This window comes from Procambarus clarkii, chromosome 6, assembly GCF_040958095.1.
Source record: "Procambarus clarkii isolate CNS0578487 chromosome 6, FALCON_Pclarkii_2.0, whole genome shotgun sequence".
NCBI classification, from domain to species: domain Eukaryota; kingdom Metazoa; phylum Arthropoda; class Malacostraca; order Decapoda; family Cambaridae; genus Procambarus; species Procambarus clarkii.
The window spans coordinates 22,774,604-22,787,720 of NC_091155.1; the positions used below are offsets into that span (position 1 = coordinate 22,774,604).

At 46.5% G+C, this 13,117-nt stretch overlaps 1 protein-coding gene across 4 annotated transcripts in view; it reads right to left on the reverse strand.

Annotated features, from left to right (window-relative positions):
• Nucleotides 1–13,117, reverse strand: part of LOC123754009 (alkaline phosphatase) — an 818,565-nt gene that overhangs the window by 780,564 nt on the left and 24,884 nt on the right. For 3 of the 4 annotated variants that reach the window (XM_069306639.1, XM_045736099.2, XM_045736098.2), the window contains exon 1: nt 9,621–12,492. The exons of the other annotated variant lie outside the window; for it this stretch is intronic. In XM_069306639.1, coding sequence (XP_069162740.1) covers nt 9,621–9,759 — 139 coding nt within the window. In that variant the 5' untranslated portion in view covers nt 9,760–12,492. Of the gene's footprint in view, nt 1–9,620; nt 12,493–13,117 lie in introns of those variants that run through there. 4 annotated transcript variants of the gene reach the window in all.

Here is a 13,117-nt window from a genome sequence, read left to right on the forward strand (position 1 = left end):
GGTTGAGTTTAACAAGCTGATTTACTCCTGAGTATACCTACTTACTGCTAGGTGAACAGACGCATTAGGTGATAGGAAATGCGCCTAACCATTTCTGTCCCGCCCGGGATTCGAACCGGGAATCCTGAATAGTGAGTCGAGAACGAATCCGACTGTACTACCAGAACACTAAATTAAATATAAATATATTATAGTAAGAACATTTAGACAACCGACGGCTAGAAATGCGGGGTCCAAGAGCTAGCAGCTCAATACTGCAAAATAATAAACACACACACATATATGATTCTATATATGTGTGTATTTATATATACACACATATATAACATCTGACACAAGTACCAAACGCATTAGTTGGCTGCGAAGAGAGAAAACCAAAGCCATTGAGGGTGGACAATGCCAATCTCTTTATTTACACTTCTCTTGTAACACGGAATTTGTCGCTATCATTCTTCAATGTGTTGTGTTAATGTTGTTAATATTTTCTCTTAATGGATGAACATAAAATAATCATACTGAACCTGTACAAGTGTACAAATGTTGACGTTGGAAAGAAGAAGAATGTTGTGTACATTGGCGAACAGTTGGGCTCATATCTCTAACAGGTTAAACTGGCTTGTTTACGACAAGTTTATGCGCACATTCCTGCTTCATGACCTAAAGTTTACTACGTAAAATAGGTTTTCTATGTAAACTTACTCCAACAGAATAATCTTACTCCTTAAGTTTTCAAGGTTTTCGCACAAGACGGATCTTTCAATATATAGTTTACTGGAAAACCTGATCTTGTAACAGGTTTACCACTGGAAATGTGCAAAGTTAACTCAGGAAAGGCTTGATGTTTGCCTAACGAAACACCTACCGAAAAGTTTACCACATATACCGTATTAATGCTTTTTATCAAACTTGTTCTACAGTTAAGATTGATCACTAAAAATTTAATTGTTTAAATTCGTTCACCGCGCGCGCACGCATACACACACACACGCACGCATACACACACACACGCACACGCGCACACACACACACACACACACACACACACACACACACACACACACACACACACACACACACACACACACATACATACACCATCTTAAATTATGAAATATATATAACCGGTGTAATTATATAATACAAAATCCCTTCCCCCCCCCTACTATACGTGCTATATGTGCGATTATGTATTTTGCTATTTGTGCCTGCAGAATCTAGCTGTTAATTCTTACACTCCCCGTCTATAACTCCCGATCTATTTCCCTCTATCATATCTATTACATAGATTTCTTTCTCTTTCACACACACATATATCCCCCAGGATGCAGCCCGTAGCAACTGTCTAACTCCCAGGCACCTATTTACTGCTAGGTAAACAAGGGCATCGGGTGAAAGTAAATCAGCCCATTTGTTTGCCTCGACCGGGAATCGAACCCGGGCCCTTAGGACTACGACCCAAGAACGCTGTCCACTCAGCCACGAAGCCCCATTTCGCACGCGTGTGTGTGTGTATATGCGTGCGTGTGTGGGTGAGTGCGCGCACGCGTATATGTCCGAATACACAACACTCTGCCATTATCTTTGCACATCAAATTTCCGCCTGGCCTCTGTATTTCACCACAGATACCTCTAATGAGCGCCCGCACCTCGCCAAAATGAATAGAAACTACATTATACTCGGTACAATAATAATGAGATACCATTTGTTATTAAATACAGCCCCCAGCTGGAGGAGGCTAATGCTAGTAACAAACTACCGGAGTTCTGGGAGAGCCTGGCCCGGCCCGCCTTCAATACCGGGCCGCGGAGCCTGCAATATGGCATCCACGCTCGAATGGCAGGGCCTTGTTGGGTCCAGGCAACACACCAGTAGGATCTGCAACCTTTACCGGGATGAAGTCATAGTGACTTACCTCATCTTGTGCACATAATATACAAGACACATAATATACAAGATACGTAATATACAAGACACATAATATACAAGACACATAATATACAAGATACATAATATACAAAACACAACATTGTATCTCTTATTTTGTTTAGGTTAGGCTAGATTTGATCGGTCAGGTTAGATATGGTTAGGATAGGACGGGTTGGGTTTGAATAGGCTGGTCGAAATAATGGGTTGGGTTTATAGAGTAGCGACGACGTAGAAGGTACATGTATTGTCTAGGTCTTAGACCCTCCTCCAACAACCCGGAGAGCAACTGAGAACCTCACACGGTCCCCAGTCCGCTGAGATGCGCATCTTACGACTCGCGAGTGGGTTCCCGTGTATTATATTCCCACATTTAACTCCTCACAATTATTACTACGTCTTCGCTCACACACTCCGTCTTACGCCACTTCCTCCAAGACACCCTTCACCTCCTACTCAAGTACGTTATCCTTAACATCATTCTCTTTCATCACCAGCTCCTACACCTTCTCCAAGACGTACTCCTCCGCGGTAAGGCTCACTCGGGTCTGTAATGAGTATATAACGTGAGGTCGCATTACGCTTCTCTCCTGCGGTGTGTTGTATCACTGGGCCACTACTGCACGGCTCGCTGTACGTCCACCAGTTTCCTTACCTAGCTCACTGTTTTTATCATCCCACCCGTGCACTCTCTCTCTCCCGTGCACTCTCCCTCACCCGTGCACTCTCCCTCACCCGTGCACTCTCCCTCACCCGTGCACTCTCCCTCACCCGTGCACTCTCCCTCTCACGTGCACTCTCCCTCTCACGTGCACTCTCCCTCACCCGTGCACTCTCCCTCACCCGTGCACTCTCCCTCTCACGTGCACTCTCCCTCACCCGTGCACTCTCCCTCACCCGTGCACTCTCCCTCTCCCGTGCACTCTCCCTCTCCCGTGCACTCTCCCTCTCCCATGCACTCTCCCTCACCCGTGCACTCTCTCTCACCCGTGCACTCTCCCTCTCCCGTGCACTCTCCCTCACCGCGACGTATGGAAGCTGCACACCCAGATGATCAACAATAGTGTAAGGAAACTTCTTCACCGCAAGAACAGTCAAACGGATTAAATAGGAACTGTAGTGGTATCGTCTTCCATTCAAGGTTCCCCAAGCATATATGGCAGGGGAAAAATGCAGTCGGGAGTCACTCTATTGGATGACCGACATAAATGACGGGTGACCAGGAGCTGAGGCTCTGTGCTTCAGACTACTAGGTACGACCTTCATCTAACCCAGTCTCCCCTTTTCTTCCCCTCAACGAGCCTTTCACTCCTGGTAAACAAGTAGCGCTTAATCGGCAACCCAGTCTAGGAGTGTAAACAACAGTCTGGGAGTGTAAACAACAGTCTGGGAGTGTAAACAAGACAGTCTAGGAGTGTGTAAACAAGACAGTCTGGGAGTGTGTAAACAAGACAGTCTAGGAGTGTAAACAACAGTCTAGGAGTGTAAACAAGACAGTCTAGGACTGTAAACAAGACAGTCTAGGAGTGTGTAAACAAGACAGTCTAGGCGTGTAAACAAGACAGTCTAGGCGTGTAACCACAGGAGAATAATAAGATAAACTTCACCATATAAAATCCTATTGCGGGTAGTATCTTAGTGTCACCACGACAGTGAAGGTTCGGGTGAAGCAAGTCCTTGATAATTAAGACCCACATTTCCTGGACGTCGGATAATCACGCTTAGCATTAAACTCAGTCCGGTTAATCTCGGGTGATCGCGCACCTCCTTCTCTTGCTTCCCTAACCTTTTCCTCCTCCAATCCTTCCCTTAATCTCTTCCTCCCTCCCACAATCACCCTCACGCCTTCCTCCCACGCTCTTCCTTACCCCCTCCTCCCTCCAATCTGTCTCTCACCCCCTCCAACGGTCTTCCTTGCCCCTCCTCCATCCCATACTCCCCCTCACCCCTCATCCCTACCACACGCACCCTCACCTCTCCCTCATCACCTCTACCTTCTTCCAGTGCCTGAGAAGCACCACTGTTGCGAGTAAGTCTTGCGACTCAGTAGGGCGGGAAGCCTCACTGAAGGGGCCCTACATATATTACCGGGGTACCAGGCCTCGGTGAAGATCCTTACCTGATAATATTAGGCAGGTGGGTCGACTTCCCACTCGGGTATTTATGAGTCGTATGATGGCTTCAGTGCGATAATGTCCATTGTGGAAGTGTGTGGCTGTGGGCACCGGAAGTGTGTGGCTGTGGGCACCGGAAGTGTGTGGCTGTGGGCACCGGAAGTGTGTGGCTGTGGGCACCGGAAGTGTGTGGCTGTGGGCACCGGAAGTGTGTGGCTGTGGACACCGGCAGTGTGTGGCTGTGGACACCGGAAGTGTGTGGCTGTGGACACCGGAAGTGTGTGGCTGTGGGCACCGGAAGTGTGTGGCTGTGAGCACCGGAAGTGTGTGGCTGTGGGCACCGGAAGTGTGTGGCTGTGAGCACCGGAAGTGTGTGGCTGTGGGCACCGGAAGTGTGTGGCTGTGGACACCGGAAGTGTGTGGCTGTGGGCACCGGAAGTGTGTGGCTGTGGACACCGGAAGTGTGTGGCTGTGGGCACCGGAAGTGTGTGGCTGTGAGCACCGGAAGTGTGTGGCTGTGGGCACCGGAAGTGTGTGGCTGTGGACACCGGAAGTGTGTGGCTGTGGACACCGGGAGTGTGTGGCTGTGGGCACCGGAAGTGTGTGGCTGTGGGCACCGGAAGTGTGTAGCTGTGGGCACCGGAAGTGTGTGGCTGTGGGCACCGGAAGTGTGTGGCTGTGGGTACCGGAAGTGTGTGGCTGTGAGCACCGGAAGTGTGTAGCTTTTAAAGTAATAAAGTTTAAAGTAATTATTAAATCCTTTTTCTTTTCGTTTCACTTTTCAAATTCAAATAAACACAGTCAATCCGTGTACTGTATATTGCACAGTCCGAGTGGCTAGCAATTTACAACATTGATCTTTACAGCGCCTGGAGGTGGGCTTATCGCGAGGTGCTTAGTATCCAGCACCCAGTGACAGTGTGAGCGATGGTAACACTGCCCAGCGTTGCAAGGTACATGCCTTAATATGTATCTTGCTAACATAATAATTATAACTATATAAATAATTATATAAGTACCTTATAACATAATACTATGCCTTACCTGAGGCTTCCGCTGTCATTATTTCCTTCGTGGGTGATGCGCTGCTCTCTTGTTTGGTCTCAAGATACTTCAACCCGAATCATTATTGTTAATGTCCTCTAATTCCCTATGTTACCAATCTGTGCAGTAACTTATTGCAATAAAGGCTAACGAGGCCACGGTCGACCAGTGCCTCAGACACACATACACTGGTGGCCACGGTCGACCAGTGCCTCAGACACACACACACTGGCGGCCACGGTCGACCAGTGCCTCAGACACACACACACACACTGGCGGCCATGGTCGACCAGTGCCTCAGACACACACACACACACTGGCGGCCAAGGTCGACCAGTGCCTCAGACACACACACTGGCGGCCACGGTCGACCAGTGCCTCACACACACACTGGCGGCCACGGTCGACCAGAGCCCCAGACACACACACACTGGCGGCCACGGTCGACCAGTGCCCCAGACACACACACACACTGGCGGCCACGGTCGACCAGTGCCTCAGACACACACACTGGCGGCCACGGTCGACCAGTGCCTCACACACACACTGGCGGCCACGGTCGACCAGAGCCCCAGATACACACACACTGGCGGCCACGGTCGACCAGTGCCCCAGACACACACACACACTGGCGGCCACGGTCGACCAGTGCCTCAGACACACACACACACTGGCGGCCACGGTCGACCAATTATTCACTAGGGTGCACAGGTTGTCTCTTGCTATCACCGTTGTTTAATTGGCATGGCCCTTGTCCTGCTGGCACTGGCACTATGACCACCACGAGCCTCAATACACCACCACTTGACTATTCAAATGCTTACAATACCGTCCAACACAAACAATCCTTTATTGTGGAAAATCATGACACTAGGATAGAAATCTACAATGACAACAATATCATGCCTACAATTACTACCTATAACACCAACGCTGAGGGTAAAATAAGCACAAATTCAGACTTTGAGCCGGAGACAAGGACTCTGGAGTGCCATCGACCAGGGAGGTGTCAGCGGATGGCTGAGACTCGGGACAGCTGGCACAAGAAAGTTTAATGACAAATGTCCGCACACTGCCCCTAGGACCCGGCCCCGGCCCCCGGCCCTATACGGGAGGGTTCCTGAAGACTACTTGTCTAGCCTGCGCTTGCTTCCTCAGCACCCATCCCTGTGCCCTTACATCAGGGGCCCCCTGAAGCCCCTGTCCATCCCTGTGTCCTTACCCCCAGGGGCCCCCTAAAGCCCCTGTCCATTCCTGTACCCTTATCCCCAGGGGCCCCCTAAAGCCCCCGTCCATCCCTCTGCCCTTACCCCAAGGGGGCCCCCTAAAGCCCCTGTCCATTCCTGTACCCTTACCCCAGGGACCCTAAAGCCCCTGTCAATCCCTGTGCCCTTACCTCAGGGACCCCCTAATACCCCTGTCCATCCCGTGGGCGATGGTGGAAAGGGGTTACAGAGGCACGTAATGGGTTCAGGAACTGAACCCCAACTTATGTATTATGCAGGACATTTGTTAGATCATTAACTTTCACTACTAAGGTTCACAATTTGGCTTCCTTACTAGGGTTCACAATTTGGGTTCATTGCTACGTTTCACTATTTGGGTTTATTACTAGGATTCACTATTAAAAGTTCGATGAAGGACAAAGTAGTGGAAGCCACCTCCATCCACAATTTTCTGGCCAGATTTCACAAAGAAATCAAAAGACTGGAAAGTTAAATAATAACGCAATAGATCCGTTCAGATCTGATAAAAGACCATTTGTGCCGTCTGTATCCTTTATGCGCTACCGCTCACAGGATGAGTATGGGGTGCACAACAAACTAGCCGCCTCCAACAACGACATAATAAGAGAGGTGGTGTTGCACTGCCCGTGGCAACCTTGGATTTTTGCATGGAAAAATCGAAAAAAAACTAATTTTCTCTAAAACATAAAATTCTTTGGGCCACTGCTTGTGTTTCAGATACACAAATACAATCACATGAACATATATATACAAAAACTTGGACACAAAGATATGTTGTACAGACAGGCGGACACACACACAGACACACACACACACACACACACACACACACACACACACACACACACACACACACACACACACACACACACACACACACACACGCTGAAACATTCCATTACAGACACGCGAACACAGACAGACACGATGCAATGCACCATCACAGACAGGCGGACACAAACGCGGCCAGAGCCAGAGATTGCTTCATAACGCACCATCACACGATATTAACATAACATATTAACCAACGCATCTTGTCTACGATGCAATTCAAAGAATATATAACACCCACAAAATTAAACCCGTTGACACAAACGTTACTAATAAACCCGTCCTCGGTGGCCATCGAACGTTAATAAAAAAAACTACTATCACCAACTGATTAAATTCATTCTTAATTCAGAAATACTGGAATAAAAATAATTATATAAAACTGAATTCAAATCATTTTAGCCAAACGAGAAACTTCATTACTCAAGCCAGCACGACAGGATAATTGACCTAAATTAATACCTCTTGTATAGATTTCAACGTTAATTGTGAATGTAATATTAAAATATTAGACAATTTCCAACTGATCAACACCGGATGAAGCATCGAGCTATTAATTAAATTTATATATGTCGGCTCATTTGCATAATCACCTTCAGGTGATCACAATTGCCGGCCTACTAAGGTAACACAGGTGTGAACACCAGGCAACATAGGTGTGAACACCAGGCAACATAGGTGTCAACACCAGGCAACACAGGTTTGAACACCAGGCAACATAGGTGTCAACACCAGGTAACACAGGTGTGAACACCAGGCAACATAGGTGTGAACACCAGGCAACATAGGTGTGAACACCAGGCAACATAGGTGTGAACACCAGGCAACATAGGTGTGAACACCAGGCAACATAGGTGTCAACACCAGGCAACATAGGTGTGAACACCAGGCAACATAGGTGTGAACACCAGGCAACATAGGTGTGAACACCAGGCAACATAGGTGTCAACACCAGGCAACATAGGTGTCAACACCAGGCAACATAGGTGTCAACACCAGGCAACATAGGTGTGAACACCAGGCAACATAGGTGTGAACACCAGGCAAGACAGGTGTCAACACCAAGCAACGTAGGTGTCAACACCAGGCAACATAGGTGTCAACACCAGGCAACATAGGTGTCAACACCAGGCAACATAGGTGTCAACACCAGGCAACACAGGTGTAAATCAAAGGTAACATAGGTGTCAACACCAGGCAACATAGGTGTCAACACCAGGCAACACAGGTGTGAACACCAGGCAACATAGGTGTCAATACCAGGCAACACAGGTGTGAACACCAGGCAACACAGGTGTCAACACCAGGCAACATAGGTATGAACACCAGGCAACACAGGTGTCAACACCAGGCAACATAGGTATGAACACCAGGCAACACAGGTGTCAACACCAGGCAACATAGGTATGAACACCAGGCAACATAGGTATGAACACCAGGCAACACAGGTGTAAGTCAAAGGAAACAACAGTTTGAATGAAAGGCAACAACAATTTAGAGCGCAAGGTAACAACCACAACATAATCCCCCACAGACTAATACACAGATAAACTTAAGCGTGAAGGCAACAATGCCTTGCATACAGACCTTCTGGGCACACTAACAAGATACTTGAACTATATGCGCACTATCGTTCATATGGATACTATGGCCACACTAATTGGCTTAGATTAAGCCACAATAACTGGCTTCGAAAGCCGCTGAAGCCACAGTGGCTTACGAAAGCCGCTGAAGCTTGTCTAACCAATTAGCCAGAGTCGTTCCTTACAATTAGTGTAACTAGCCTAATAAATAAACTAATGCTGTGAACAATGGAACGTGTGTCGCTAATCCGAGTATTAACCCCATTGTTGGTATTTTGCGCTGTTATTTGACTGGCATGTTGAGGGTGGCGATGCTACAATAACTCGTTTATAATCAGTCTGGTCCCCAATTATTGATGAAGATTCTTCAAACTCCCTTCAGACACTACGTCCAGACTAAACTGTAAACTAATGTCTTCATAGCATTGTACGAACCACCGTCCATGCCCTACCGTCCACGACCCACCGTCCATGCCCTACCGTCCACGACCCACCGTCCCCTGACACTGGCTAGACAAACACTTTATGGAGTGTTGTGAAGGCGATACCTTCTTTTGTGACTGGGGGAAGGGGGGAAGGTTAACAGAAGTACTAGAAAGGCATATACCTTTGTTTATGGAGCCTAGCACGATCTACATATTTACAGCCCGTTCTCCCAAAGTTCCCCAACGTCAAGAAACTGTCGTACTGAAGTGCCCTTATCCTACCCTAGCAGACGACCCAACACAGAAAACGGGACAGTATGTCAAGTTCGCGACCCGGTACCATTTTCTAGTACGACGACTTTTGGCGCGAGGTAAACTACGCGTCAAAATGCGCCCCTCTATTAGGAGGCCGGGTTGATATATAAAGGTCTATGACGGTGGAGTAAACTTACCTTCTACCCTGGCGACCACGGGCGCTTGAGGGAGACACACCAGCGTCATCACCAGCAGCGCCATCATCACCAGCGCCATCATCTTGCGCATCATCAAGAGGAGCACCTCACCACCACAACCTCTGCTCACTCTCCTCATCGTAGAGCCAGGAGGGTGAGCCTCGACCTCTCTTCCCGGGTCTCTAGCTGGTGCAGTTCTGGTCTTGTTGGTACGTGTAGGTCTGTCTATCTCCACTTGAAGATGGGAAAGCGCACTTGAAGATGGGAAAGCGATCTCCAGTTAAGTGGACGTCGAACGATGTTGCTCTGAATCCCTTTCTTTCCAAGGTCAACCACTTACGCGCAATAATACTCTTCGTTAATCCGACACTTCAGTTAATGTTTTACAAAAGCAAAGCTTTTTCCACAAAACTTTATTTTCAATAAACTAGATGTATCCGATGAGAAACTTCTTCCCTTCAAATGTCCAATACTTTCCACAGACCACTCGCTTAAAGGTGATATTTATTTCCCTGAAGTTCTTCCAGAGATTCATGACAACCAAACAACAAATATATATATAATATACAGTATATATATATACACCACACAAACACATCCACATATAATATATATATAGAGAGATTAGTATATATAAAGCCTATGTAAACTTCTCAACACGTATGTCCACAAATGAAAATTAACTTATCTTCTTGGTAGTCTAAGATCTTCTCTTATTGGTAACAATGTCTAAGACTTCTTTTCTAAGAGCTACAGACATTTACGTCAATAAATACCCGGTTTTTCAACCGGTGTCGATGAACACGCTCCACAAGGAATACCTCCCCTCACAACCTGCTCCCTCGCCTTTACTCTGCCTCTTTCCACCTATCAAATACAAAGATAAACGGCAGTTTTAAATCGAGATCACTGCGATAAGGTCCCCCACTTTCGAAAGAATAGCTGTAATTTTTAAAAGTTAGCTTGTAAAAATAAAGATCTAATTTCTTGAAAACTTGCAGGCGACCGTTCCTTCTGGATCCCCAAAGCTTTCCAGGACTCAACGACCAGAGTCCAGATTCCAGACTTATTGCACCCGTGGAGAGAGGAGATGGCTGGGGGTGTCTCCTGGACCATCGCTCGATGAATTGAAGAGGTCCTTGTACGTGTCTGAGTAAGGATCATACAACTGGCTTAGAATGGTGTATATAGATGGTTGTCAGGTTTATACAATTGACTTGGTGGCGAAGCTGGATGGGAGAGGTTCATTACATATGGCTGATGGAGGTTTACATATTACTCATGGAGATTCATATATGACTGGGGCACATTTATACAGCCAGTGAGTGATGATTTTTACAATGTTTAGTAAAAGATCTTAAATGTGGCACGAATGATTATTTCCTTACATTCAACACATTTTATCTTCGTTATCAAATTATTTATTGGAAATGAGGTTACAGTAGCTGACTAAATCTACGCAAGAGTCTTGAAGGCTAATGAGTGGGATTACTGGCGCTGCTGCAGCAACACCCTAGCAGTCAAGTCTGCCTGCCACTAGCCAGCGTAGCCTCGCCAACAATTACCTTAAGTCCACGCTCGCAGATTTCCGTACTTTGGTTCGCTTAACGTATATTTGCTCATGAGCTAATTGCCGCTGGAGGACATTCTATAATGAGCTGGCAGTTCCAGGTAATTAAGGAAGGTCGTCGCCATTTCTTATTTAAATTCTCCAGGTTTCTCTGGCAGACGTTAGCACCTTTCTTGTGAGGTGCGACTCTCTCCTATTTCTCGGAGAGCACAACGTGAAGGTTCACTTTCTCGCTCGTCGATTCACTCACGTGTCTTGTTCACATCTCTTAACTGAATCATACACAACGGTTGGCCTCCCGTAACGGCACTAATAAATCCTGCTAGAAAGGGATTTAACTTTCATAATTAGGCTTTCATAATAGCATAATATCACAAAATTCCAAAATTTCAATATTTTTGTTAAAGAAATTCCCTGACGAAGTCTGGAAAGTTTAATGATAAGATCCTTGTGGCATATGTAATCTACTGGCCACCAGGTGTTTAATGATGTATTCCACTGACCACCAGGTGTTTTATGACGTATTCCACTGACCACCAGGTGTTTTATGACGTATTCCACTGACCACCAGGTGTTTTATGACGTATTCCACTGACCACCAGGTGTTTAATGATGTATTCCACTGACCACCAGGTGTTTAATGATGTATTCCACTGACCACCAGGTGTTTTATGATGTATTCCACTGACCACCAGGTGTTTTATGATGTATTCCACTGACCACCAAGTATTAAAGGTGTGAAGTTGCAGCACACTGTTATAACTTACACTTTACGGACAATAGATTTAAAATCGGATAAAAAAAATTAAAGCTACGATCATACTTTCACGATTACGCAAAGTTATCCATAAAGATGGTGCGTTATCCAGCGGGCAGTTACTGGTAATGAGAAGCTCGTCAAGACTTCACAAGGAGGGTTAGCGTGCTTGCTAACCTGTGAAGCATTATCACCAGCTAACCTTTTATTCTATAAGGTCAGTTTTAGACATAAAACTATTGCTAGATTTTTTTCTCACTAAAATACTAATCCAGTACAAAAATCTATTAAATACACATTTACTACTTTTCAAAGTGAATATACAATTTCTGTGTATAATGCCAGAAATCCGTTTTTCAAAACACAATTTTATTTTAAATTATCCGTAATTAAATTATTCGCACATCAGTCGTCTTCACCCCATGTCTACAGCACTCGCAAATTTCCATACATGTAAGTTGTTCAGTGGGTGAGGGGAGAGATGTCTGGCAGCGGCCAGTGAGGGGAGTCACCACGGAGTGCCGACACGGAGCGTGCGTCACGGGCGGCGGCTCATAGCCAACTGAGCGGCTGGCAAGTTATGAAGCTGGGAGAGAGGAACCTCGTTGGTTGAACCCGTCCTCTCGCCTAATACGCAGCACTTTTTTTTTACTGAATCGACCAATGCGTTAAAAATGTGATGCGTTAGTAGCATTTATAGCACCGCAATGTTCACGTTATCTGTGAATCGGCAGTCGATATGTTAGGTGGGTTGCTCGTATGTTTTTGATAAGGCAACACCACAGCATTTTTTTTACAGGGTAGCAAATAAAGAACTGGCAACGTTACCAGCAGGTGTGGTCGTAGGCCTATTGGCTCTCCTGCGCTTATTAGGCCCCATCATCATCAGGCCTATATTATTATGCAGGCAGTGGCTCATGGAGATACCGAACATTAGTGATACACAATTACTGATGTTGTATTATGTACCTAGGAACAAGTGGTGATAAACTAGGCTGCCATGCACGGCCATCGACTCTTATCATGTCATTATGAACAACAGGGCGGTGGGGGGGGGGGGGTGAGGACCACTTGGAGATAATTACCTTAAACGGTATAGAGCGACTCGTGCGAGGAGGCCGCTGTTTGTCGACCCTCACTACTACCACCACCAGCCACCCCTCGTGTATA